Source organism: Rattus norvegicus, chromosome 19, assembly GCF_036323735.1.
Source record: "Rattus norvegicus strain BN/NHsdMcwi chromosome 19, GRCr8, whole genome shotgun sequence".
NCBI classification, from domain to species: Eukaryota; Metazoa; Chordata; class Mammalia; order Rodentia; family Muridae; genus Rattus; species Rattus norvegicus.
Genome location: NC_086037.1, coordinates 40,121,271 through 40,149,177, shown reverse-complemented (window position 1 = coordinate 40,149,177; position 27,907 = coordinate 40,121,271). Strand labels below are relative to the sequence as shown.

General features: G+C 51.2%; 1 protein-coding gene and 1 non-coding gene across 2 annotated transcripts; both read right to left on the bottom strand.

Moving 5' to 3' along the window:
* Positions 1 to 104: 104 nt before the first annotated feature.
* MAST1 (microtubule associated serine/threonine kinase 1) lies at positions 105 to 27,907 on the bottom strand. Its single transcript, NM_181089.2, has 26 exons — positions 27,825 to 27,907; positions 26,306 to 26,394; positions 25,719 to 25,794; positions 21,058 to 21,136; positions 19,366 to 19,526; positions 19,092 to 19,167; positions 18,723 to 18,932; positions 15,672 to 15,773; positions 15,457 to 15,589; positions 15,323 to 15,390; positions 12,361 to 12,446; positions 12,064 to 12,272; positions 9,878 to 10,016; positions 9,633 to 9,765; positions 9,331 to 9,496; positions 9,147 to 9,248; positions 8,882 to 9,004; positions 7,195 to 7,304; positions 6,585 to 6,763; positions 6,261 to 6,508; positions 5,142 to 5,348; positions 4,730 to 4,959; positions 4,409 to 4,531; positions 4,191 to 4,327; positions 1,522 to 1,709; positions 105 to 1,443 (listed from the first exon to the last, which is right to left on the bottom strand). The coding sequence occupies exons 1-26, from the start codon at positions 27,905 to 27,907 to the stop codon at positions 188 to 190; spliced, it is 4,713 nt and encodes a 1,570-aa protein (NP_851603.1). The 3' UTR covers positions 105 to 187.
* Mir3550 (microRNA 3550) lies at positions 15,573 to 15,686 on the bottom strand. Its single transcript, NR_037326.1, has one exon. It is a non-coding gene; the product is annotated as a microRNA 3550 (primary transcript).

The following is a 27,907-nucleotide window of genomic DNA, read 5'->3' as shown; positions in this document are numbered from 1 at the left end:
GGCAGTGGATGGAACATGGGAAGGCCCAACTGAAAGCCACCTTCTTACTTTCTGAGAAGCCAAGGGCCACCGTCCCTGTCGAGAGGAAATGCTCGCCCCAGGAATCTCAGGCAGCACGGGCACTTTATTTATATGTGTACATATGTACAGAGGCATCTGTACAGCACAGGACCGGAAGCCTGCTCCGCTATGGACCTAAAGATGCAGGACTGGGTGCCCCCGTTTTGGTTAGGCCTGCTGAAGCCACACCTTCAGCAGGACACCGGGAGTTCGACCCTGCTTCGGGCTTCGTACCTGGGACCATTAGGGAAGCAGGTGGGACTGGAGGAGCTGCACTGCGGGGTACATTCTTTGTTGGGGCTACGGTTGGAGTCTGGGGGTCAGGAGAGAGTTTGGGGGAGGCGGGCTTAGAGCGAGGTCCGCTTAACGTGGTCCGCTCTTCCACCTCCTCTAGCACCCAGCGCTCCCGGACCCTTGGGGCATCAGGCACCAGAGGGATCTGGGCTACAGGTTCCTTCAATCCCTTGGAGTCTGTGCCCAGAGGCTGGGGTGTCTGGGTCTTGACCCCTGGCCGGGCAGGCTCTACAACAATGGGCACCGGGGGTGTTCCTGCCTCACCGGAGCTACTGCGCCGGCCTGTCTCATGTTCCTGCACCGGGCTTAGCGCTGCCTTGGCCAGGGCTCTGGCCACCCCACCTGGGCCATCCTCAGTCTGCACGCTCTGGTGCCTTGTGCAGCCCAAGTCACGCTCCAGGGTCCGGCTCCCAGGGGTAGTCGCGCGAGGTGGAGTACAAGCCTCTGTACCTCCCGCGGAATCCTCCTTGCCTGACGCCATAGGTCTCTGGACACCATCGGGTAGCAACGGGTCCGCGCCCAAGCTTAGGGGAGATTCCTGGCGGCCCAGGCGTCTCATGGCGACCTGCCGGGTCGCCCCAGGACCCTCAATAGGAGGCGTCTCACCATCGGACTCAGCGAGGCTATGCAGCGCCAGCTCACCGTGGAAGTCCTTTCGGAAATCAGGGTGACCCACTTCCAGACTGTGTTTGCGCAATGCTCCCTTCTTGTCTGCTCCCAGCGAAGCCCCTAGCTTTTCCGCTGACTGCACGCGCTTGAGCAACGGCGAGCGTGGTGGCTCTGCACTTTTGGGGCGCGGACGCACGATAGGCGGCGATGAGTGCAGTTTGGCAGGGAAGCTCTGCGTGGTATGGGAGCTGCCCACCGTGTGGCCTGGCAGCGGCGGCGGCGACGCCTGCGTCGGGGACGGAGTGTGCGCCAGAGGTGACAGCGGGATGTTGCCAGCCGATTTACAGCGCGCTGAACGATACTGGCGGTGTAGTTTCGGTGACAGCCCGTGCAGAGTGCTGGGCCTGATGTGGTGCGAGGCGGATGAGGCGGGGGAATTAGGTGTGCTGGAAGCTGGAGAGCTACTCTGTGACGAGGCACCTGCAGACCAGAGAAGGTGCAAACATTCTGAGCACCTCGGTGCCCCAGTCCCCTACCCCGCCCAGGCACAGAACCTACCTAGGTAGGCGGAGTCAGGTGTGGAGCGATAGCTATGCGTGGGCGAGCGTGCGGGTAGTCCGTGCGTGGGCGAACCAGGAAGACTGTCGCTGGACGACAAAGACCGGTTCAGAGAGGACAGCGATCGGCTAGTGTGCAACAGGTTTGACTGTTTTGTGATCTTCCGGAAGAGGGAGCTCCGCTTCTTGCTGGGGGACAAATACCAAGAGGTCACATCTCTCCTTAACTCCGGAGCTCTGGGTTTTCCCCGCTTCTAGACAGCCCAGTCTACCCCTTCTACCATTTCCCCTTTCCCTACAACCCGTCTATCAAAGCAGAAGTCTAAGCTCAGTTCTGCTTGGCGCCAGGGTACAAGGCAAGAAAGCCCATCCAAACAGACTTGGCCTCTTGTGGCCCCTCCCATACATCTAGTCACCCTCCTTTCCCGTGCAGGCTCAGTTTACAGGTTAGTCAGTTCGCTTCTTTAATCGAATCTGCACTCAAGTCCTGGCCGAACTCATTCATCAAAACACTAACACACTCTCTCTCTCCTCTCTCTCTCTCTCCTCTCTCTCTCTCTCTCTTTCTCTCTCTCTCTCTCTCTCTCTCTCTCTCTCTCTCTCTCTCTCTGTGTGTGTGTGTGTGTGTGTGTGTGTTCTCTATCTTCTCTGTCACTATCACTGTTCTCTGTCTCTCTCACAGACAGGGTCACTATGTACTTCTGGCTATTCTAGAACTCTTATGTAGACCGGACTGGCTCTGAACTCAGAGATCTACCTACTTCTGCAGGGGATTAAAGGCATGCGCCCCTATGGCCAATTGTCAAAACTGTTCTCTTTGACTCAGCAGTTAAGGACAGTGGCTGCTCTTCCAGAGGACCAGAATTGGATTTCCAGCACCTAGTAGGCATCTGACAACCACCTGTAACTCTGTCTAGAATCTGACAAAGAATCTGACGCCCTCTTCTGGCCTCTGCAATACACATGGGGTACACAGAAACAGAAACGATCAAAACACGAATATAAATTTAAAACAACAAAACTAAAACAAAGTTGTTCTCCGGGGGCTAGAGCCATGGGTGGTTGGTTAAGGGGGTATATTGGTCTTGAGCACCTCTGTTACACAGCTAACTCACAATGCCTGTAACTCTAGTAGCATCTGGACAATCCAACCAATACCCTCTTCTGGCCTTCAGAGGCAACTGCACTCAGCCACAAACAGACACAAACCTATGCATAATTAAAATAAATATTTTAAAAAGTAAAATAAATAAACCTTTTCTCTTGCATCTGGAGAGGTGGTTCGGTGGTATGAAGGCCTGGGTACACACACACACACACACACACACACACACACACACACACACACACACCACTCTTATCCCCACACTCTCCCTTAACTCTTCCAATCTATGAGAGAAGAAAGTCATACCCCATGGATAACCGTTTCCAAGTACCCACACCATGCAACTCTCATACGGTTATAAGGCCTAGAGACCTCACAGGTGAGTTGTGTAAACTCACGAATAGAAAAATCCAGGAAGTAAGGATGCATTTATAGTAACACACTTACATCATTAAATAAGCCTGGGTGTGTTTCTTTTCTTTTTTCCCCTTACTACGTAGGTCCACACTGTCTTTTTTTTTTAAGATTTTATTTATTCATTTTATATATGATGAGTACACTGTCACTGTCTTCAGACACACCAGAAGAGTGTATTGGATCTTGTTACAGATGGTTGTGAGCCACCATGTGGTTGCTGGGATTTGAATTCATGACCTCTGGAAGAGTAGTCAGTGCTCTTAACCGCGGAGCCATCTCTCCAGCCTCCCCCCCACCCCGGCTTTTTTCTTTCTTTTTTTTTTTTTTTTTTTTTTTTCTTTTTCAGAGCTGGGGACCGAACCCAGGGCCTTGGGTTTGCTAGGCAAGCGCCCTACCACTGAGCTAAATCCCCAACCCCCCACACTGACTTTTAACAAAATCCTCTTGCCTCAACCTCCCTGGAATTACAGGAGTACCCCAGTTCGTCCGCTTAACCCTATCTCGTGTAGCTCAATCTTACTTGGTTCTTTGAGACAGCTTATCCCTACATTAGCCTGGCTTCAAACTCACTTTATAGACTAGGCTAGCCTTGAAACTCTGAGATCTGCCTGACTCTGCCACCTCACCATTATTTGTTTTTTTGTTTTTTTGTTTTTCTTTTTTTTTTCCTTTTTCTATTTTTCGGAGCTGGGATCGAACCCAGGGCCTTGCGATTGCTAGGCAAGCGCTCTACCACTGAGCTAAATCCCCAACCCCTGTTTGTTTGTTTTTAGAGTGTCTAGCTGTGTAGACCAGGATATGGTCAAACCTTGAGGAGTGGGGTCTGCTGGAACTAAAGGCATGTACCATCTTGCCCAGTCTGGTAGTAATCTTCTAGGGCCTTGTGCTCGCTAGGCAAGCGCTCTACCGCTGAGCTAAATCCCCAACCCCTAATCTTCTCAGTCTTCTTGTAACAAGTCTAACCTGCTCAAGGGCTCAGCCAAAATGCTTTTAATAGTTTCCTTTCCTGGCTCCTCCCACTTTCCCAGCCTTCCGCTCCCCACTCTCCCCCCTCCCCTACTGCCCTTTCCCCTAAGGTACTTGTCTGGCACCTCCCACCTTAACACCGCCCACTGGTAGAAGGATAAACTACTTATGGCCCCACCCACCTCTCTTGGCCATCTTTAGCTGAAGGCCTCTTGTTCCTGCGGGCCATTTTGGCTTTGTAGCTGCTGCGCCTGGCCGGCCCAATCCGGATGGAAGTGTTTTCAAAGGGTGTGGTGGTCACAGCTACTTTGTTGCCACTCTGGGAGAAGGGAGGGTAACTCGTTTGTTAGAGGATGCTGGGTCCTGGTCCTCACTCCATTCAAGGGCCCCCTATACTCACCTTTAGAATCAGCTCCACCACCTCAGGGTGCACCATACCGTGCACAGGCTCACCGTTCACGTGAGTGATGAGGTCTCCAGCACAGAGCCCTGCCTCTTGGGCTGGACCTCCTTCCTCCACGTGCTGTAAACCAACAGGCATAATTGAGGGATTGAAAAGAAAGACAGCTCCACATTTTTTGCGTTGACTTTTTACGAAATAGTCATTCTCCCTATTACATAGATGAATAGGCCGGGGTTGGAGAACGAAGTGAAAAGAGAAATCTGCGCTGTTCACCGCAAGACTCCTTTTCCCACTCATTCCCCAGCCCATGAGACTCACCCAAACAATGTGGTGGACACTGTAGACATCTGAGTCGCCCATGTAGACACGGATGGCTCGTAGTGTGAAGCCATATTTCTTGCCGGAGCGTTGGATGGTGATGGGGGAGCGGAGTCCACTGACAGCTGGTGAGTAGTCTCGGCTAGGCGAAGAGTCCCGAGAGGATGGATTGGAGGAGAGAGATCGAGGGGACATGGGACTAGCCAGGGGTGAGCCTCCGTGTGGGTCCACTGCAGACACAATACCTTGATGGTCAGAGACCAGGGCAAACCTCCCTCACATTGCTATCCCAGGATCTGTTCCTCACAACTCAAGTCCCAGAGTAGCTTCCTCATTACTCCACCTGAGGCCAAGCAACCTTCTTGCTACAGTTACAGGGAGCCCCTTCCCTGGTGTGTGGGCCCGGCTTCACCTGCAGGAATCATGACCGACAAGGCTGTAGCTGACGCCGACTTGATAACTTTGCCCCCGGTTCGAGACGGTCGCTTCTCCACCGAGAGATCCCCAGACAGCTGCTGGTGCCTCGCCCTTCGCAAAACCAGATCATTGGTGGCCCTAGGACCTGACGGGTCTCCATCCTTGGAGGGTGGGCAGAAGTCACCTGGATGTGAGCGCTCAGCTGCAAGGGACAAAAGCTATCAGGTCAGGGACTTTCCACTTGCTGTCCTTATTCCTCGGACTTCATAGAGCAGGTCACAAATACCCGTGGCACAACCTCTGGCACAGGGAAAGCACCACTGCCCGTCAGTTTGGCTGAATGCCAACCTAGAATAGGAATGTTCTTTTGTTTGTTTGTTTGTTTGTTTGTTTGTTTTGAGACAGGGTCTTAGGATGTAGTCCTGACTATTCTGGAACTCACTGTGTAGGCCAGGCTGGCCTCGAACTCATAGAGATCACCTGCCTCTGCCTTCCAAGTGCTGGGGCTACAGCGGGTGCCACCATTCCTGGTTTAGTGCTCTTTTATATTTATTTTTACTTTATGAGTGAGTGTTTTGCCTGCGTGTATGTATGCTCACCGTGTGTTCAGTGCCTGCCAAGTCAGAAGAGGGTCTCAGATTCCCTGGGACTGGAGCTATGAATGGTGGAAGCTACCCTGTAGGTTCTGGGAACCGAGCTGGGTTCTCTGAAAGAGCAGCAAGTGCTTTTAACCACTGAGCTATCTCTCCAAACCCTGGGTGTGTGTGTGTGTGTGTGTGTGTGTGTGTGTGTGTGTGTGTGTGTGTGTGTGAGAGAGAGAGAGAGAGAGAGAGAGAGAGAGAGAGAGAGAGAGAGAGAGAGACACGGGATGGGAGTGGGAGTGGGAGTGGGAGGTGGGGAGGGGGTTAAGCCACGGCTCCCAAGTCTTCCGCTGGAAGATTCTAGGCGGGGGCTCTGCCGCTGAACTTCACCTGGCAGGAGTTCTCGGTGGTAATACCCACAGACAGGTACATGAATAGTGCGTGAGGTCTCGCATAAACTGTGTCATGTACATTAAATGGATGCTCAATACATCGCCCATGGGAAACTGGGGAAGGCTAGAGAAGGCACTCACTGGCCTCGGGTTCTCCCGGGGTGGATGTGCCCTCTCCTTGTGCTGCTTCTTTGGGGACGCGTGTGTCCAGTGAGCTAGGGGGATCAGAGCTGGGCCGAGGAGGTCTGCGGAGTCGGGCCTCATCTTCATCCTCCTGAGGGGCAGTGAAGCGGCTGGGCTCCAGTAGCGCTGAGAACCGTCTGCGCGCTCCCAGCGGGGGACTGGCCTCTCCCTCCAGAAAACTGGCTTCAGATGCTGAGAAGCGTTTACTGCACCGAGAAGACCAGATCAGAAGAAACACTCCCATTTGGCCCCGCCCTCGAGCCCCTCTATAATTCCGCTTACATCTCTGGAGAGCCCCCTCTCCAGGTCTTCTCACGCAGAGTCAGGCCACCCAGTCCCTCCCTCTTTCCGGCCACCTTCTCCTCCGGGCCCTTAGCATTTGGGTCCCGCTTGCTAGCCCCAGATGCTGAGACGGGAGTCTTGGGCTCGTGCTGAGACAGCTGCTCCATACTGCTGTACACCTAAGGGCAGAGTGGGAGGTGCTGAGTACGCCTTCGAGCCCGAGCCAATCAGTTTTCTGCAACCGAGCTCTGCTCTCCCCAGGCACCGCCTGCTCAAGCCTACAATTCCCAGTACCTTCAAGAGACCTCATGCAAAGCTAAACCTGCCTTGCTCTAGGCTCATTTGGTCCAGCTCTTTACTTAACCCGGCCTTGTAGGCCTTCCCTAATTTCTACCTATATGTCCAGGTAGGGCAAGCATCCTTCCAGTTGCTCGGTACTGCTAAGACTGCACAGCTTTGACTAACCCAATGCTAACCCCAGCCCGCCCCCCAAACTAGACCTCTCAACTCCCTAGTTCCTAACTCTACTTTAACTTTCCAAACTGAGACCTTGTGTGCCTGGAACATGGCTGCCCAAAGACCTTCCAGGTCCAATCCCCGCTCGGCGCACCTTGCTGAAGCGCGGCGAGCAGGAGGAGAATTGGCGGATCTCCACGGGCTCCTCCTCAGTGGTGTCGTCCTCATCATAAGAGTTCACATGGTGATACCTGTCGGAGCGGGCTGGAGAACCGCAGCCTCCTCAGAGCCCAGCCAAACTATGTCCTCACCACGCCCCCTCCAATTTCCTCTGAGTTTCTTCCCTAACCCTCCCCCTCACCTCCACCCCTCCCCACGGAGCTTGAGATTGGCTACATTACCAGATGAGTTTACAGCGCTCTGTACCTTGGCTCCACCTAACCCCCACCCCTACCCGCGTCTTGGTCCTTGCCGTATCATCTAACACAAGTCCAACAGGACAACTCTACCACAGCTCTCCCACGCTGAGCCTCCACCCTGTCCCCTACGGAAGCCCTTGCCTAGTGTTTTTGTTTGCTGTTGTGGTTTGGTTGATTTTTTGAGACAGGGTTTCTCTATGTAGCCCTGGCTGTCCTGGAACTTACTATGTAGACCATGCTGGCTGCTTCTGCCTCCAGAGTGCTGGGATTAGAGGGCTGTACCAACAGGCCAACTTCATCCTTATCTGGTTCTTAACACAAACATCATTGTTCCCAAAGTGGATAGCGCCAAATCCCATGAGGCCACACCCTAAAGGCAGTTTGGGTCTTCTCTCTCTTTTTAAACCTTTCTGGAACTTGAACCCAGGTTCTCTCCCATACTAAGCAAACAGCAAGCCTGGACTATATCCCTAGCCATCTTCCCACTTTTTCTTTTCCTTTCTTTTCTTTTCTTTTCTTTGTATAAATGTGTGTATCTCTCTCTCTCTCTGTGTGTGTGTGTGTGTGTGTGTGTGTGTGTGTGTGTGTGTGTTTGCCTAGGGAGCCTAGAGGCATTGTATCCTCTGGATCTGCAGTCAATGTCTTTAATGCCCCCTGCCCACCTCTAACCTCCACCCGCTGGCATGGTGCTGGGTATGAATAGAATCTTTGTTCTCCACAGGAGCAGCAAGGGCTCTGGAATGGAACCTTCTTTACAGCCTTTGCTATTTTTGCTTTCTTTTAAAGCGTGTGTATGCTCTGCCTGCCTGTGTGTCTCGGTACCACTCTTATCCTGAAGTGTGTGATGGTCAGAAGTGGGTGCTGGGTCCCCTAGAACTGGACTTACACGTGTTTGTGACTGAGAATGTGAATGCTAGGAACCCAGGTCTTCCAGAAAGAGCAGCCATATCTCCAGTACCAACACCCATTTTGACAGAGTCTCAGTATGTAGCCATGGCTGGCTACCCTGGAGCTCACATAGATCTGCCTGCATCTGCTTCCCAAGTGCTGGGATTAAAGACATGAACCACCATGCCCAACTTTAAAACACCTGCCTATAGTCAAGGTAGTCGTGAACTTGTCGGGTACTTGAGACTGACCTTTGCTCTTCCCAAGTGCTGGGATAATAGACATCTGCCACAATATCCAGACTCAGTTTTTATTTTAAAACGGGGTCTCACTAAGTTGTTCAGGCTGGCCTTGAATTCTCTGTGTAGCACAGAAAGCCTTGCCTTCCTAGTAGCAGAGGCATCGGGCCTGTGCCACCCGGCCTGACCAGCATCAGCCTTTTTAATCCCTCAGCCAGGCTCCATCCCAGACCTCACTCTGGATCCCATTCTCCACTCAGACCTGGCACTGTGTCTCTCCCTACCCCCAACTCACTGTCAAAGTAGCTGGTGTCATCTTCTGACTCTAGGTGGGGGATGAACTCTGCCTTCTGCCTCAGTAGCCCCGTCCAGTCTAGGTCTCGGAAGAAGCTATGCTGCTTTACTTCAAAAGCACCGCCTGTGGGCAGAAGATGAGAGAGATTCCTGACAGCCTACCCCGCAGACCAGCCCTTCAGCCCATTTTCCACCCCAGGCCTCCGCTCAGGCTGGGGTAGCACCCTGCTCCCCTCCCTCGGCTGTCTGTGCAGAAGGCCTCTTACCTGCCCCAAGCCGGACCAGGGGGTTGGTCTGCAAGAGGCTAGATATTAGAAGCTGTGCGTCTGTGGGCAGGGCCTCATCCCCTTCAGGCCACAATATGTCGTCTGCAAAGCAAAGTGAAGCTGAGAGGTCGCCCCAGGCTGCCCATCTTTCCACAGTCCCACCTCCCACACAGGAGTCACGTACCACTGATGACCTGTCCAAAGAGCTCTTCTGGGGTATCCCCGAAGAAAGGCACACAGCCCACCAGGAACTCGTAGAGAATGATGCCCATAGCCCACCAGTCCACCGGCTTGCCGTAGCCCTGGCGCAGGATGACCTCGGGTGCGATGTACTCCGGGGTCCCACACACCTGGGGGCAGGTGGTCAGCCTGTGCCCTGGCCACAGAAGGGGCCTCAAGGGAGAGCTGTGTCCCCCACCAGGCCCTGGGCCCCTGAGGTCCTTCCAGGTCACTCCACCCTTGGTGACCCCCATGCCCACCACACACCTGTTTGTCCAGGAACTCCCGGGCGTCTTTCTCAATGTGACCTTCATATAAGTTGGTGGTGAGGCTCATGAGTCCCATCTTGGAGAGGCCAAAATCCGTGAGTTTGATGTGGCCCATGGAAGTGATGAGGAGGCTTCAGGGACAAGGACATATGCAGGTTTCAAAGGTGAGGTCCTTCCCCTTTACCCCTGGGTTTTCCAAGGGAACCATGGGGATGGGGAAGAATAAAGAAGGTCAAAGCTCACTTGTCTGGCTTGAGGTCACGGTGCACAATGCCATAATTGTGTAAGTATTCAAGAGCTAGAACCGTTTCTGCAAAATACATTCGAGCCATCTCCACAGGCAGTGCCCCAATGTTCTTCAGGAGAGTGGCACAGTCACCACCTGAGAGGCAGGGAAGAGATTCAGATGAGGAGGGAGTTACCTTGCACCCAAAGCCAAGCACATGACTTTCACTGTTCCTCTACTTCTATTGTACCCATTTTGCAGAAGGGGAAAACTAAGACCTAGAATGGGAGCTCTTCCCAAGTCTCAGAAAGAGCTGCACTCTCCTAGACTTACCTCATGTTTTTAATTACCCTTTGAAATTGGCACACCCAGCGGACTTTCTTCACAAGGACTCAGCCTCAGAGAGAGGTCTGGTCACACAGGAAGTTGGTGATTGTGAATTTTGTTTAGAGTGGAAGGAAGCATGACTCTTGGCCTCTTGACAACTGAACCTTGAGGGTCAAGGGCTTTTAAATGTGGGCTCCTTCCAGCCAGGAGGAGCGTGGTCCACATGTTACTTAGCAACGCTGCAGATGGGAAGCCAGGGGTTTGGGCATGCTCAGTAATAACCCCACTGTGGAGTCATGCCCAGCCCCCCACCCGATGGATTCTAGACAGGTGCTTTGCTGATGAACCATGGCACTGCTCCCACCTTCGTATTTTAGTTTGCCTGATACCACGCTTCCATTTCCTTACAGATGTCACTCAAAGCAAGGCCCCTAGGTCAATATGCAACAGGTTTATGTTCTTTTACATGAGCATCCGGCATAGCATACGCTCTGCTGGATAGCAGCCTTGCTACACTATGGTGCCTCAGGAGGGAACGTGCATGTGAGGAAGCAGTGCTATGTGACTGCCAGTGGCTTGGTAAGAGCACCTAGATACCGCCATTCCTAAAGGCGGCATAGACTGTTCTAGCATATAAGCTCATGTTTCCTTGCTACAAGACATAAAAAAAAGATCAATGAAATGGCTGGAGCTGAAGCCAAGCACACACAAGGCCCTGGGTTTGAACTCCAACACTGCTCAGAAATATATTAAGATGGAAATAAGGGGGCTGGAGAGATGGCTCAGCGGTTAAGAGCACTGGCTGCTCTTCCAGAGGTCCTGAGTTCAAATCCCAGCAACCACATGGTAGCTCACAACCATCTGTAATGGGATCCGATGCCCTCCTCTGGTGTGTCTGAAGACAGGGACAGTGTACTTATATATAATAATAAAACTTAAAAAAAGAGAGATGTAAAGTGTAAAGTGTGAGCGATAATGTAAGTTATGAGCTTCAGTTGATATTGCAATCACTTAATTAATTTTATCTATAGTATTTTATTTATGATACTATTTACTGTTCACTAAATTATAACGGAAGCTGGCCTGGGACTAGCTCTGCCTGTGATTCAGAAGGAGAGCCACTGCCTAGAATCCCCCAGTGAGGCACTAAGGGTATGGGTTCTATCCCCAGCAGCCCACAAAAAGTAAATATGGAGGAACAAACAGATAGAAAGTGGAAGGAAGAATTGGGTGAAGTCACACACCTGCAGTCCCAACTACCTGGAGATTGAGGACGGAGACGGACTATTTCAGAGAGAGGGGCGGGGGAAGGAGGAGAATTTGATGGACAGTAAGTAGACGAGCAGAGAAGGAAAAGCACAACAATAAAGAGATAAATAAACGGATTGATGGAGAGGTGCATATAGAATGCACAGTGGGGTGCTTACATATTAGTAGGAATTATAACTTTTTTTTTTTTTTGGTTCTTTTTTTCGGAGCTGGGGACCAAACCCAGGGCCTTGTGCTTCCTAGGTAAGCGCTCTACCACTGAGCTAAATCCCCAGCCCCAGGAATTATAACTTAATTAAATATTAATTATACAAAGTAAGCCCGTCCCACCAGAAAAACCCATAGCCAAACAAATAATTCTCACGAACCCCAGCACGCAGGAGGACGAAGAAGGAGGACCAGGGTTTGAGGCCAACCTGAGCTACGTACTAAGACCCTGTCTCAAAACAAAAATTATTCCAAATAAACGATGGTCAGAGTGAACAGACATATCAAGGACAGGCGTGCAAACAGTTGGGGAAACATGTGATCGCATAGGGTGACCCCAGGTCAAGTGCGTGGCCCAGCAGCATTGACCCGCACAGAGGTGCCCCACAGGTGGCCCCACCTTCCACATACTCCATGACCATGCAAAGATGGCGCCGGGTCTCAAAGGAGCAGAACATGCCGACCACAAACGGGTTCTCGGCAAACGTGAGGATGTCACGCTCCACGAACGCCTGCTGGATCTGGTTGCGAAGGATCAAGTTCTGTTTGTTGATCTTCTTCATGGCAAAGCGCTGCCGTGTGTCCCGGTGCCGCACCAGGTAGACAGCCCTGCGGGGGAAGAGAGCGAGGACCGGCCATCACCTCCGAGACACCCGGCCTCCGCCGCCCTCCCCCGCCAGAGCCCCGGGTGGCTCACCCGTAGGCACCATTGCTTATGAGCTTGATAGTGTCAAAGTCACTTTCACCCGGAGGTTTCTTGGCCTTGGAGGTGCTGCTGCGACCCTGCAGGGGAAAGTGCAAGACCACCACCATCACCACCAGCATTACATTTGGGGAAACTGAGGAACAAAGGGACGAAAATTTTCTTTGGTTCTTTTTTTTTTTTTTTCCGGAGCTGGGGACCGAACCCAGGGCCTTGCGCTTCCTAGGTAAGCGCTCTACCACTGAGCTAAATCCCCAGCCCCGAAAATTTTCTTTATCGAGTCTGCACGGTGAGAAGGCACCAAAGAGGCCACTTGAACCCAAGTATTCTCTGCTGTCATATTTCCAACTTCTACTCTAGGGAAGATAGAAAACCCACAAAATGGGTCATCACACAACGTGTATGAAATGTTCCTAGAGGTTGGGAACTGGCAGGATGGCTGAGTGGGTTGCTTGCCACCGAGTCTGACAACCTGAGTTCAGTCTCCAGGGTAGACGCAGTAGATGGAGAAAGCTGACTTCTGCAAGTTGTCTTCTGATCTCCACACACATGCACGCAACACACACATATAAGTGTAAGACACACACAACACATACATGTACACAAGCAAATTTAACAAAGGTGATAATAAATGTTAAATCAGAAATTCCCAGAAGTCAATAACAAAGCCTATAGATTGAAAAGGAAAGACATGGCTGGGTGGTGGTGGCACAAGCCATTAATTAGAGCACTCAGGAGGCAGAAGCAGGCTGATCTCTGTGAGCTTGAGGCCAGCCTGGTCTACAGAGCTAATTCCAGGAAAGCCAGGGCTACACAGAGAAACCCTGTTTTGAAGCAAAGCAAAACAAAACAAACAAAAACAAAAAAGAGAGAAAAGGAAAAATGGGCAAAGTGAAGTAGAATTGTCAGAGAAGAGGCTGGGTGCTTGCTACCAAGCCTGACAACCTGAGCTCAGGCCTCAGGGGGGTCCATGAGAGAAAAAGAAAACCAACTCCCAGAAGTTGTTCTCTGACTGCCACATGCATGCTGTGTTATACCCCTCCCCATAAATAAAGAAATACGAAGAAATGTTTAAAAGGGACAGAGGGGCTGCTAGACATGGTGGCACACGCCTGTGATCCCTGCTGAGACAGGAAGAAGAGACAATGAGGGCACACAATGATTTTCAAGTCACCCTGAGCTACACGGGGGACTTTGTCTCAAACAATAGAGGAGGGGAGGGGGATGAACTAACCCAGAGATGGATCTAAATCCGTGCCGCCGCCCGGATCAGAGGAGTGAACTGCTTATCACTCAGCCGGGGCAAGGTACTCTTTGGCCATGCAGGGGACATAAACTAGTTAGAGTCACCACCAGGCAGCAGTGTAAGTGCTAAGTGTGCCAGATTATTGACTCTACGATGTTTTACAGCAGGGCTGGGGGGTAGACTGATCTCTAGCACAACTAAAATCAACAACAAAAATAAATCAGGTGCTTTGGATGATGGCTTCTGCTACTTTGCAGACACCAGTAGTCCCAGATGCTGGGAAACCAAGGCAGAAGCCTCACTTGAGCCCAGAAGTTTGAGGTCAGCCTAGGTAACATAGCAAGTGTTCATCTCAATGTCTGTTTTGGTTTTTTTTTTTTTTTTTTTTTTTTTTTGAGACAGGTTTCCTCTGTGTAGTCCCTGGCTGTTCTGAAAACTCACTCTGTAGACCAGGCTGACCTCGAACTCACAGAGATCACACTGCCTTTGTCTCGAGAGTGCTGGGATTAAGGGTGGAGCCACCACACAGCTCTATTTCAATATTGTAAAGATTTCTTTTTAGATGTGAGTCCAGGTGGTTTTGAGGCATCCCATGTGTGTGTTGGGAATTGAACTCAGTTCTCTGCGAGAGCAGTAGTCTGTCTCACCCTTGATTTCTCTCTACTCTCTACATAAAAATCATTTTATTTATTTGTTTACTATTAATATGGGGAGTTTTTTAATTTGTCTGCTTGTTTGAAATAAGGTATCCATCTCTACATAGCCCTAACTGTCCACTATATGGACCAGGGCAGCCTCTAATTTCCAGAATCCCCCTCCCTCTAGTTCCCAAGCACTGGAATAAGTGTCTTTGCCTAGATTCAATTTGGTTAAAGGGTTACCTGAGCCGGGCATTGATGGCACGTGCCTTTGATCCTAGCACTTAGGAGGCAGAGGCAGACAGATCTCTATGAGGCCAGCCTGGTCTACAGAATGAGTTCCAGGACGACAAGGGCTACACAGTAAAAATTTGTCTTGACCTCCCCCCCCAAGGAAAACAAAAAAAGTAAAAACACACAAAACAACAACAACAACACACAGGGAAAAAAGGTGGCACATTCCAGAGCCTGGGAGGGTGGTCACAAGTTCTAGGCCAGCCTGGGCTACATCCTAAGATCTTCTTTTTAAAATTTGAGGTCTTGGGTCCGGGGAGATAGCTCAAGTCTGTCAAGTGCCTGCCATGCAGGTATGCGGCCTTGAGTTCATATGCCTGGCAAGTGCATAAAAGTTGGAAATGAGGGGTTGGGGATTTGGCTCAGTGGTAGAGCACTTGCCTAGGAAGCGCAAGGCCCTGGGTTCGGTCCCCAGCTCCAAAAAAAAAAGAACCAAAAAAAAAAAAAAAAAGTTGGAAATGATGGCCCTGTCTAACCCCAGCACTGGGTAGGCTGGAGACAAACAGATGGGTGGGACTCCCTGGAGAGCCAGCCTAGATGATTGGTGAGCTTCAGGCCCAGCGAGACACCTTATTTCATAAAACAGGACAGAGAGCAACTGAGGAAGACAGAAGATACCATCTCTGATTTCCACCTGCACGCACACGCACGCACGCACGCACGCGTGCAGCTCAGGGAGAAAGAACTAGTGTACAGATGTGAAACTGAGAATCAGCGTGTGAGACCGAGGCAGACAGCCCCTGGCTGGCCTGAGCACCAGCCCTTGGCCACACATTACCTCAGACGTGTCATCTTGTTCAGGCGTGTTGGAGCCCCCGCTGTCCTGCTCCTCCAGGCGCACCACATCTACAATGAGGTGGGTGTGAGTGACTGTCCTGCTGCTCAGCCCACCCCCTCAGGCCCCTCGCACACCTGGAAAGGGGTCCCGAGTGAGGCCCAGCTGCCGGATGATGTATCGGGGGATGTCAGTTTTGACCAGGTGGCCCTCCTTGGCGTGGCCTTCCGCTGCCTCCAGCAGGTGGTAGAATTCTTCTGGGTTGAATTCCTAGGGCAGGGATGGGCTCGGCTTGGTTGGTGTGCCCAGTGAGGGCCACCCCATGCCCCACACTGCTCAAACCACCCCTCACCAGGCACTCCAGAAGCCTTGCAGGGCGAGAGATGATGATGAGCAGTTTCTTCACCAGCTGAGTGACGAAGGCCACCTCCAGGCTCTCCGAGCGTTCGTAGGCCTAGAGGGGGGTAAGTGAGAAAATGGGGCTCACAGGTCAACTGCTCACCCAGGTCTCTTTCCCAGACCGGATTCTCGATCCCTGGGGACACACAGAGCTCCTGCCGCTTCATTTACAGAAGAGGACTGTGGGTGACAGAGAGTGAGCAAGTAAGTCCCTGTCCAAAACCATGGTTATTATTGTTATTTCTGTGTGTGTATGATGTGCATGAGTGCAGGAATGTGTGTGTCAGGGTGCACATGCGGAAGCCAGAGGACGACTTTTGAGAGTACGTTGTTTCCTACTGTAAGGGGGTTGCCATCATTATCGTTCTTCCAAGGTGACATTTATATATTTTTTTTCTTCTTTTTTTTTTTTTTTCCGGAGCTGGGGACCGAACCCAGGGCCTTGCGCTTGCTAGGCAAGCGCTCTACCACTGAGCTAAATCCCCAACCCCCAAGGTGACATTTATTAAAGTAAATGAGGCACACGACTTGGAGCCATAGATGTGGCTCAGTGGGTGATGAGGGCCTGCTAACCTGGGCTTTATCCTACACACACACACACACACACACACACACACACACACACACACACTCCCTCCCAGAGGGGGCGGGTTGGGGTGGGCAGAGAGACGGCTCAGCAGGTAAGAACACTTGCTGTGGAATTTGATAACCTGAGTTTGATCCCAGAACCCCCGGTGGAAAGAGAGATGTGACTTTCAAAAGCTACCCTTATGGTAGAGAGATGGCTCAGTGGTTAAGAGCACTGACTGCTCTTCCAGAGGTCCTGAGTTCAATTCCCAGCAACCACATGGTGGTTCACGACCATCTGTAACAGGATCTGATCCCCTCTTCTGGTGTGTCTAAATAAAGTGATAAATAAATCTTAAAAAAAGAAATGGGGGTTGGGGATTTAGCTCGGTGGTAGAGCACTTGCCTAGCAAGCGCAAGGCCCTGGGTTCGGTCCCCAGCTCCGGAAAAAAAAAAAAAAAAAAAGAAAAAAAAAAAAGAAATGAAAGGCTGGAGACAGTTCAGCGATTAAGAGCAGTGGTACTCCTGCAGAGGATTGGAATTCAACTTTCTATAATTCCAGTTCCAGGGTTTTCTGACTTCCAAGGGCAATCAACGCACAAACAGACATACAGCAAAACACCCGCATACGAAATAAAAGATGACTCTTTAAAAACAAAATAAATAATGTTAAAGAAAATGAAAAAAGGAAAGAGTGAGTAAATCACCCTTTTATACTTTTTCTAGGCATTGATAAGGCTGCAGAACTAATGGGGCTGGAAAGATGGCCCAGTGGTTAGAGCACTGACATGCAGCCCTGAGTTCAATTCCTATCAACCACATGGTGGCTCACAAGTATCTGAAATGGGATCAGATGCCCTCTTCTGGGGTGTCTGGAGACAGCTGCAGTGTATTCACATACATGAAATAAGCAAATAAACCTTTAAAAAGAAAGAAGAGAAACAGAGCTACCACCAAACCCACCGTTTCCTCTGCTCAGGGAATCCTCCTGCCTCCCCCCACAGATGCCATCTACTCACTCTTGCCCCAGTTTCTGTCACATCCCCAGAGAGCCCTTCTGGGGACTCTTGATAAGGTACCCACTTACTGTATTGTTTGCTTCCTAGCCCTAAAGTCAGCTGGCATCATAATCCCTGATCTGTTTCCCGGTGACTCCTGAACTAGCATTTGCTCCCCAGGGGCAGAGACACTCGTCTTCTGTGCTGCCAGGGCCAGTGCTCAGTAAGCGCTCTCCACCATCCTTGACATGGATGGGGTATTATCCTGTTTGCAGTTAGTTGTATACCCTCTTAATTAATTAATTAATAAGCAAGGTCTGCTGTGTAGCCCAGGCTGCCCTAGAACTTGGGATGCTCTTGCTTAAGTTTCCCTAGTGCTGGATGACAGGTGTATGCTGCCACAGCAGGCTCACCCATTGTTTAAGTACTGGTGTGTGTGCGTGCGTGCGTGCATGCGTATGTGTATGTGTGTGTGCACACGCGTGTGCATGTGTGCTGTGTATGTGTGTGTGTGTGTGTGTGTTGCTAGGGATGGAACCTGGGGCTACACAGAGGGCAAACCCTCTGCCAATGAGCCATGCCCCCAGAGACATGTTAGCAATATTTGTTGAGCTGGGCACCAAGCCAGACACCAGGGGCTCTGTACTGAGCAGAACAACTCCCGTGCCCAGTCATAGAGCTGACTCTGGAGTACAGAAACTAAGAAAGAAGATAAATAAAAATATGTAGAATGGTGTATGGCCTCGGGGTTTGAAATCACACACAGCCTGTGTGTGGCGCTGCAGGCCCGTGGCCCCAGCTACTCAGGACGCTGAGACACAGGGAGATGTCAAACCCAAGGCCTGCATGGGTTATGCAGTGATCGGAAGGCCAGTGAGTGGACAACTTAGTGTGAAGTAGGAATGTAGTTTAGTTAGTAGAGTGCTACTCTCCTGGCATGCAGAGGTCCTAGGTTCCAATCCCAGCTTCTCATAAATCCAAGGTTGTGGCACAAGACTCTAATCCCAGCATTCAATAGGTGGAAACTGAAGGTTCTCAACTACAGAACAAATTGGGGACCAGGCTGTACTACTGTATACCATGTTTTGAACACAAAGAAGGAAACAAGGAAAGAAGGAAGAACGGAAAGAAGGGGAGCTGGAAATGTAGTTCAGTGGTAGAGCACTTGCCTCAAATGTCCTAGGCCACTGGTTCACAGGGATCAATTCCCAATGAGGGGTAAGGGGGAGGGTCTAGGAGCTACCAGAAAGGGCGACCGTTGCTTAAATAACTGAAGGGCCTGTGTGGAGATAAATTGTAGCTCCTTCATTGGACCTAGAGTGGGAGCCACAGTATCCTCGTTTTCCACCTGCCAGCCCGGAATACCGCTCTTGGCCGGTGTAGGAACCCGACGGGGTCTGCCCGACTCATGGGCGGGGCCTGAGGTAATTGGCACTCACGTCCTGCAGCAGCTTTTCTAGGTTTTCCTGCAGTTCATAGAAATAGACCGTGGTGATGAGCCCATCGCGGGACTTGGTAAGGCAGTCTCGGGCCAGTTCAATGATCTGGTGGTGGATGAAGCTGAGCACGCCGTCGGCCAGCGGCAGCACGCTGTCAGGTTCGTAGGCGCGGGCGAAGTCCCGCAGCTTCTCTTCCATCTGCGCGGTGGCCTGGACAGCGGTACAGGGATGCAAAGCTCTGGGAAGTTGTGGTCACCGGAGTCTGCGCCACGCGAGCTGACCGCTAGGGGGCGCGCAGAGCCCAGGTGCCCGAGCGAGCGAAGAGAAGTTGTGGTGTGATGAGGGGTGGGGGTGGGGGGCTTGTCTCACCTTCGGGAACCGCTCCTTGTACACATGGTTCATCATCACGATTTCGTTGTCGTAGGAGGAGGGGGAGCGTCCGGGGCTGCAGGAGAAGAAGTCCATCCTGTCCAGCCCCCTGACTTAATGCTGCCCCCGCCTCTTCCCCCCACCACATCCCCATCCCGCTTTCCTCCGACCCCCGCCCCCGCTCGCACTCCACTGCATTTTTCCCAGGGCCGAAGGTTCGTTGATCATGCACCAAACCCCATCTGTCCAGAAGGGACATTCGGTGCCAGCGCACCTGAGGCTCCGAGAGCGAGGACGCACGGCGGGGGAGCGGCGGCCACCATCTTCGTCGGTGATGCTCTCGGTGCTGCCGAAGTGTTTGGACAGAAAGTGCAACTCGTCCACGGTGGGCTGGTAGGGTAGTTGATGCAGGCGCTCCTGGGAGGAGCAGGAGGACTACGGGGAGGGCGGTGTGTCAGAGCCACCGCAGGGGCAGCACAGCACTAGACCCTGGCCTGGGGTTCCCTCATGTGATCCCAGCACTTAAGACGACGGAGGGTGGGGTTGGGGATTTAGCTCAGTAGTAGAGCGCTTGCCTAGGAAGCGCAAGGCCCTGGGTTCGGTCCCCAGCTCCGAAAAAAAAAAAAAAAAAAAAAAAAAAAAGAGGACGGAGGGTTTGAGCCCAGCCCCAGTTACACTGAGATCCTATCTCAAACCACTAAAGGGTTAGGGAATATTGCTATGCTATTAGCTCCTACCTTACAGTGTACTCTCAAGGCCATCCACTAGACCTCCTGGCCTTACCTCCTTGCCGTACGCGTATTCCTCCTACTCGTACCATCCTTTGCCCGCTCTATTCCACCCTTACTGCTCAGCAGATCTTCGAACATGCCAGATCCGGTTCTGCCCTAGAGCCTTGGCATTAGCTATTTTTTATGCTTGGATCAGTCCCCCTGTGGGTCACTTGCTCTGTTCCAACTCTTGGCTGGATAGCTAGTTTTCGTTCTTTTTCTTTCTTTCCCTCCTTCCCTCCTTCTTTCTTTTGTGGTACTGAAGATCAAACCCAGGGCATCAGGAATGAAAGGCAAGCACTCTGCCAATATAGCAATTTCCCCAGCTCTTCCTTTCTTTCCTTTTTTGTTCTGTTTTTGGCTATTTGGTTGGTTGGTTGATTTGGTTTTTCTGACACAGGCTTTCTCAGTGTAGCCCTGGCTGTCCTGCAACTCACTCTGTAGACTAGGCTGGCCTTGAACTCAGAGATCTCTCTGCCTCTGCTTCTCAAGAGCTGGGGTCAAAGGTGTGTGCCAACACTGCCCAGACTTTCCTTTACCTTTCCCCTTCTTCTTCCTTTCTTACCCTGCTGCCTTGCAAGTGGTGGTGAGGGATGGACATAAGGTCTCATGTTGCTTAGGCTGGACTTAGACCCCAAATGTTCCAATTTTAGAGTCTGGGGTGGGGTGGGGAGATTACAGGGTCTGCCGCAGGAACCAGCTGTATAACACAGTTACTTGTGTATCCCGTTTTCTGACGCCTTAGGCATTGCATTGACCACTCTGCTGACCTTCTGAACATGCCACCCCCAACTCCCAAATGATCCTCTCTCTTGCTTCAAGCATTTCCTCTAGGAAGCCTTGCTTTCTCCCCCCACCCCCAGCCAGGTCACATGATCTTGTAATCATCGTGGTGATGAATGGCTAAGAAAGCTAGAAGTATGCCTGAAAGGGGCATTGAAGGACAGGGATGTTTGAAGTGTGCAGTGTGTAGACAGTTGGGCTCTAGGTACGAGCTATGCAGGATTTGGCTTGCTAACGATCCTTGGGCTCGTGCCCTAGTCTCCAAGACTGAGTCATCACAGACAATGAAAAATGAGTTCTCAGGGAATGCTGCGAAGGCAGAGATGGGTCTCTGCAGAAGACCTGTCACCTCTAATGGATGGACAAGTCACTTGGGTCCCTGCCCACCCATCAATCTGCCTCCACATACTCACTGAGACGGTTGAGCTTGGGGTGTTGGTGCCATATCCAGAGGAAGGAAGGGAAGCAAGGGACCACCGGCGTCCATCCGCCCTGCAACCCAGTGAAGCTGCTCAGAGTCTGCCAAGGGACCCTCACTCTTCGAGTGAGAGAAACCACTTGCCATGGCCAGCATGGGTGTGGGGGATGGGGATGCTCAGATATCTGAGACTTTCAGAGTAAAAAAAGAAAGATGGCATCTTCTAGTCAGATGCCAGGATCTTGAAGGGAGAATCCCATTTCTTTGGGACTTCTTTGGTATTATCACCATACCAAAAAAGCCACACACACACACACACACACACACACACACACACAAATATACACACATACACACACATAAACACACACAAACACACACACATACACACACATACACACACAAACACTCACACACAAACATACACACACATAAACACACACACATACACACACATAAACACACACACATACACACATACACACATAAACACACACAAACACACACACATAAACACACACACATACACACATAAACACACACAAACACACACACACGCGCGCGCACACATGCACACACACACACACACACACACACAGGGTAGACACAGGAGGATTGGAGAAGCCCAGCCAAAGGAAGCCAGGAGTGTGGCTCAGCAGTCGTGAGCTTTCAGAGCATGTGCAAAGCCTTGGGTCCAATCTCCAGTATCACGAGTCATAGTAATACAATAAAAAAAGAAGCTAGCACAAATAAATCATCCCTGGGGACCACAGAACCCAACTCCAGAGAGCCTCCACGAGAAATCTCCCAGAGAAGACCCCTAGGCATCTACTACACAAAAATAGCCTATCCTTGAGCTAGAGATGTGGTTCAGCCGGTTAAGAGCACTGGCTGCTCTTCCAGAGGACCCAAGTTCAATTCCCAGCAACCACATGGCAGCTCGCAACTGCCTATAACTCCTGTTCCAGGGGATCTGACACCCTCACACACACACACATACACGCAGGGAATACACTAATGTGTGTAACATAAAGATAAATACTAAATTTAAAAGAGAACACATCCTCTGACGGACCCAGTGCCACCCTGAGTTGGGTCTTCACACTCTTGGGCACAGTAGCTCTCACAGGATAGCTGCAACCATTGATGTTCATGTACCTAGCTTGGCTGAGTTCAGACCGAGTCTGGTGGACTGGCAGAGGGCTCTAATCCTGATACTCAGAGGTGGAGGCAGGAGGATCTAAGGCTCAAGGTCAGTCTGGGCTACAGAGTGCTGTCTTGACTGAAAAACAGTCAGAGGGGACAGGAGAGATGCTCAACAGTTTTTTTTTTTTTAATATTTATTTTATTTATGTGACACACCAGAAGAGGGCATCAGATCTCATTACAGATGGTTGGGAGCCACCATGTGGTTGCTGGGAATTGAACTCAGGACCTCTGGAGGAGCAGCCAGTGCTCTTAACCACTGAGCCACCTCTCCAGCCCTCAACAGTTAAGAGCAAGTGTGTCAGGGCATCTAGGCCTGGTAGCACACACCTTTAATCTCACCATAAAAAAGGCAGAGGCTGGAAGATTTCTGGGAGTTGGGGATTTCCCTGGTTTACAGAGCAAGTACCAAGACAGGGTACACAGAAAGATCTTTTCTCAAAATAAATAAACACACACACACACACACACACACACACACACACACACACACACACACACGCCAAGCATGATGATGCACACCTTTAATCCCTTCACACAGAAGATAGAGGCAGGTAGATCTCTAAATTCAAGGCCAACCTAGTCTACAGAGTTCCAGGATAGCCAGGGCTATACAGAGGAAACCCTGGTGCAAAACAAAAGCACTGGTTAATCTTGCAGAGGACCCTGGTTCAGTGCCCAGCGCACACATGGTGGCTCATAACCATTTGCAGCTCTAACTCCAAGATCTGGAACTGAACCCCTCTTCTGAATTCTGCAGGCACCAGGCACGCACATGGTGCACATAGGTACAGGCAAAATGGTCATATAAACAATATATAAATCTAGAAAAAATAAAAACAAAACAAGGGCCAATGAGATGGTTCAGCAGGGAAAGGAGCTTGTCTGGAAAGCCTGATGGCTTGAATTCGATTCCTGAAACCTACAGTAGGTAGGTGGGGTGAACTGACTCCTGACAGTTGTTCTCTGTCCTCGGCATGAGTATCACCACATGGTCACACACACGTGAGCGTGTGACACATGGAAACAAAGAAGTACGGGGGTTGAAGAGACAGCTCAGTGGTTAAGATCACTGACTGCGGGGCTGGGGATTTAGCTCAGTGGTAGAGCGCTTGCCTAGCAAGCGCAAGGCCCTGGGTCCGGTCCCCAGCTCCAAAAAAAAGAAGAAAAAAATAGAGCACTGACTGCTCTTCCAGAGGTCCTGAGTTCAATTCCCAGAAACCACATGGTGACTCACAGCCATCTATAATGGGATCCAGTTCTCTGGTCATGGCTGGTCGTGTCTGGTGTTCACTTTTAATCTCAGTACTTGGGTGGCAGAGGTAAGGGGTTCTCTGCGAGTTCCAGGCTAGCCTGCTCTGCACAGCCATTTGTGATGGGGTGAACAGCTGCAAGAACAGCTCCTTGAGAAGCAGAGGGAACATCTTAGTAGTAGAAGAAGAGTTCAAACTCCTTCTTGGTTACACAGCAAGCTGTAGGCTACCCTGAGCTACATGTGACCCTGTCCCAAATGACACAAAACAACTCAGAAATTCGTCTGTTGGAGATGGGTAGGTAGGCCAGTGGTTAGGAGTACTTGTTGCTCTTGCAGAAGACCCAGGTTCAGTTCCCAGCACCCACATAGATGGCTCACGACCACCTATAACACCAGTTCCGGGAGAGCCTATGCCCTCTTCTGACCTCAGAGGGCACCAGGCACTCAAGTGGTGTGCACACATATAAGCAAACCACTCAGGACATATACACATAAAATAAAATTAACTGTAAAAGTCTTTTAAAATTTCCAACTCTCTTAAGGCCAGTCTGGACTACTGAGTGAATTCCAGGACAGCCAGGGCTACATAGAGAAACCCTGTCTTAGAAAAGAAAGAAGAAGAAAGACAGAAAGAACAAAGAAAAGAATGAAAGAAAGAAAATTCCACTTCCCAGTCCCACACTCACGACTCTTCACTAAAAGCAGTTGTGGGTATCTGTAGTCCCGTACATGAACTGGAACAATATTCTCTCACACACCAATGCATAATCACATGGCAAAGCAGACACACACTGACATAAAGACACGCAAGAGCTAAGACTCACACAGACACACACACACACACAGACACACACACACACACACACACACAGTGGCGCACTGACTCATGACTCTGGTTTTGTCTTCATGCAGCTACACATCCGAGACTCTCATTCACTGTCTGACAGTCAAACTCCCACACAGCTACACACTCATCCTGATGCCCACACCCATTGATGCACACAGGCCAGAACTCCTTCACATATATTATGTCACAGACACACACTTACATACATTCCTACTCACACAGGGCCACAAACTCATCCAGTAACACTGACACCCATTCATTAATGTGCACAGGCACAAACTCCCTCACACACACACACACACACACACACACACACACGTTCCCACTCCCACACAGGCTGCACGTGCCTCAGAGATACAGAGGTGGGGGTGTCCTCTAACTTACAAACCCACAATACACACAGATTCACAATCCAATGCACATGCATGTCACTACACTTGAGCACACCCACACTGGCATTCAGATGACCAGCCTCATAGACACACCATCTGATAGGGTGGGCTCTGGCCTCTTTCTACACAGGACAGACACAGAGTGGCTCTTGGCTGCACACTTCCTTCAGCAAAGTTCTACTACTGCTGAAAGGGGTTCCCCTTCCCCTCCAGGAAGCTATTTCCTTCCCATCTCCTCCTACAGCCTTCATCAATCTTTGCAATGACCCCTGGCCTCGTTTTTTTTACTGCCTCACCTTGCCCTCACCATTCTAAGGACAGAAATGAGGTGTCCTTTATCCCATATGTCTAGTTCCTAGAGGGTCCTTAGCCATGAATACAGTTGGAGAAAAAGTGTCGCCAACTCCCACTCCTGGTCCAAAGATCTCAGTGACTCTTTAAAAGTTTCTCCACAAAAAACAGCCCTCTCCACTTTTCATTATGTTCCCCAAGAAGATTCATTTAAATCCACCAAGAACTTTGGAGGCAAATGCAACACCACCTTGCCTTTGGAAAGGTTGAGAAAATGTCCTAGCCACCCTTCCCCGATGGAGGGACTGAAGCCCTTGATGGGCTCCGTGCAGTGTGCCTTCCTCACCTCATCTTGACGGCCCTGTTTTGTTGCTATGGAAACGCTCGGCCAAGCGCAGGAGGCTAGGAGGAGGCCGACCCTGGGGCCCCAGAGCCCAGCAGTTTCCCTCCACTTAAAGCTCTTCTCCATTCTACACCAGTGATTGGCTCCACCTTTTTATAGGCTCCACCTTGAATTCTAGTAGCTTTTCGAGCTAGGACATTGAGGCCTTTCCACTGGTCCCCAGAGGCTACTCGGGTGCAATTAGGACAAGAACAGATGGTGGCCCAGACGGTGGATGGGGAGGATCGCACCGAGTTCTGGGGCCCTCAGGGGAGGGACTCACCTTCGGGAAGAAGCAAACGAGAAATGGGCAGGGGTGTTGGGAGAGAAGTTGCGGGGGCTGTCCAGGGGACTGCTACCTGTAGGAGAAATGAGGGTTTTAGGGTCTTCTGATCACCAAAATAGGTTACTAGGGACAGCTCACCATTCTAATGTAGGCCCGTCGTGCACGTATAGTAAGCTACGCCCCTTTTGCAGTGGCCCTGCCTCTCTAAACGTTTATTTTTTGAGGAGGGTCTCGAGTCACTGAACTCACCTTGGTGCCTATTTAGCCTCCTTTAAGACGGCTCCGCCCGGGGCTGGGGATTTAGCTCAGTGGTAGAGCGCTTACCTAGGAAGCACAAGGCCCTGGGTTCGGTCCCCAGCTCCGAAAAAAAGAACCAAAAAAAAAAAAAAGACGGCTCCGCCTTTCAGCTATGGTTTCTCCTTTCTGCCTCTACCCTTGTCCAATCCAGCATCCTCTAGAAACTGGTTGCACACCCACAATCAATCCAGGGTGGCCATGCCCATACAGAAATGGCCACGCCCCAGCTGTGGCCCCGCCTCCCATGGTCTACATCCACACGGACCCAGGCTGCATCCTTATCTCACCTAAGTGACCCGGCAGCGGGGAGTGGGGTCGCGGTAGCGTCGGAGAAGTGCTTGTCAGGATGAGGCTTTTCCGGTTACTGGTACGGCAGCTGCCAGGGAAGAAGAGCGGGTATCAACAGAGACCCAGACCTTTGAGTGTGAGCCTATGGGGCCACTTTCCATTTTAGGCTCTCACTTCTCTTCCAAACACACATCCAGGGTAGAGTGTGACTCGTGTGCAGCTCTGGGAGGTCTGTGTCAGCTACAGCCTGATAGTCACGGTGATACCATTGGTAATCCTGAATGTCCTTGAGTCTGCCCATAACATTCACATGCGGCATCCACCGAACGAGAGCCACACTGAATAACACTGGTGTGTCACGTATGCTATCTGTGTGATGGCACGTCCTTCTGTGTGGGTGATGCCGTAGGAAACACAGCGTGTTCATGACTGAGCATGCAAATCCTGCATGGTGCATGAAGGCAGAACACTGCAGGTGTGCTCTTGTCAGTTGGGGTTATTAGCATGAGAGACGCTGGCTCTGTGTGTGTGTGTGTGTGTGTGTGTGTGTGTGTGTGTGTGTGTGTGTGTGTTCAACACTGTCTTCCCGTCTACTGTATGTGGATTTAACACCCTGTGACACTGGGTGCATCCAAGCATGCGACTATGTACCACAAGGGAATCTGCTATGTGACTATTTATCCCTGCCATTGCAGGAGTCCCCATGTCTGTTTATCCCGGTGTCAATGTGACACAAATGTTGTGATGTTATTAGGTGTAAGGTTGTGTCATTCTGAAAATGGATCTGTGTATCTTGGATGGGAACGTTCTTTTGGTGGGTAGTCATGCATGTGGCATTTTACTAGGAGAACGCTGTGTGTGTGTGTGTGTGTGTGTGTGTGTGTGTGTGTGTGTGTGACACAGGAGGTGACCCTATTTGTGCATGGCTTTGACCTGTGGCTGAATATATGTGGAGCCACTAGGGTTGTATGTGTGTGGTCATGTTCTGTGTGACGCCGTGTGAGGACGTGCTTGAGTTGGGAGGCTTCCTGCAGGGATAAAGACCCCCGCCCTTTTCCTCTGCCTAGCAGCTGGATAAGAGAAGCCCCTAGTCGCTCTAGCCCCCTTGCTCTCCGCCGCAGTGACTGAGCATATTAGCTTGTCCAAGAGCACGTAGATGGGGGCGGGGGGAGACCAGGCTGCGGCTATTGTTCTGAAGGTGCCAAGACCCCCCTCCCCGCGTTCCCCTACCCTCACCGGGCCGCCTGAGCCCACAGCGTCCGCAAACAAAGGCGCCGCAAACCCCCGCAAGCACGACCCCTTTCCCCAGCTCAGGCCTTTTCAGTGCCCCCCACCCATCCCCCCGGTAGGACGACCCGCACTGTCCGCGGTCAAACCCATCCCCTGCGGGAGGGCACAGCGCGGACACCTCTGGCGCAGCTGGACAGCTAGCAGCATCCCGGCCCCGCCCTGCCGCAGCAGCCGGCAGGGTGTCTTCACCCGGAGGTCCCCGACAGGGTCCAGGGGTTGGGGGTCTACCTCTTGGTGCGGCGAAACATGCTGCCGCCGGGGAAGGAGGGCATCGAGAAATTGGAAAGCGCGGTCCAGAGAGAGTCAGACAT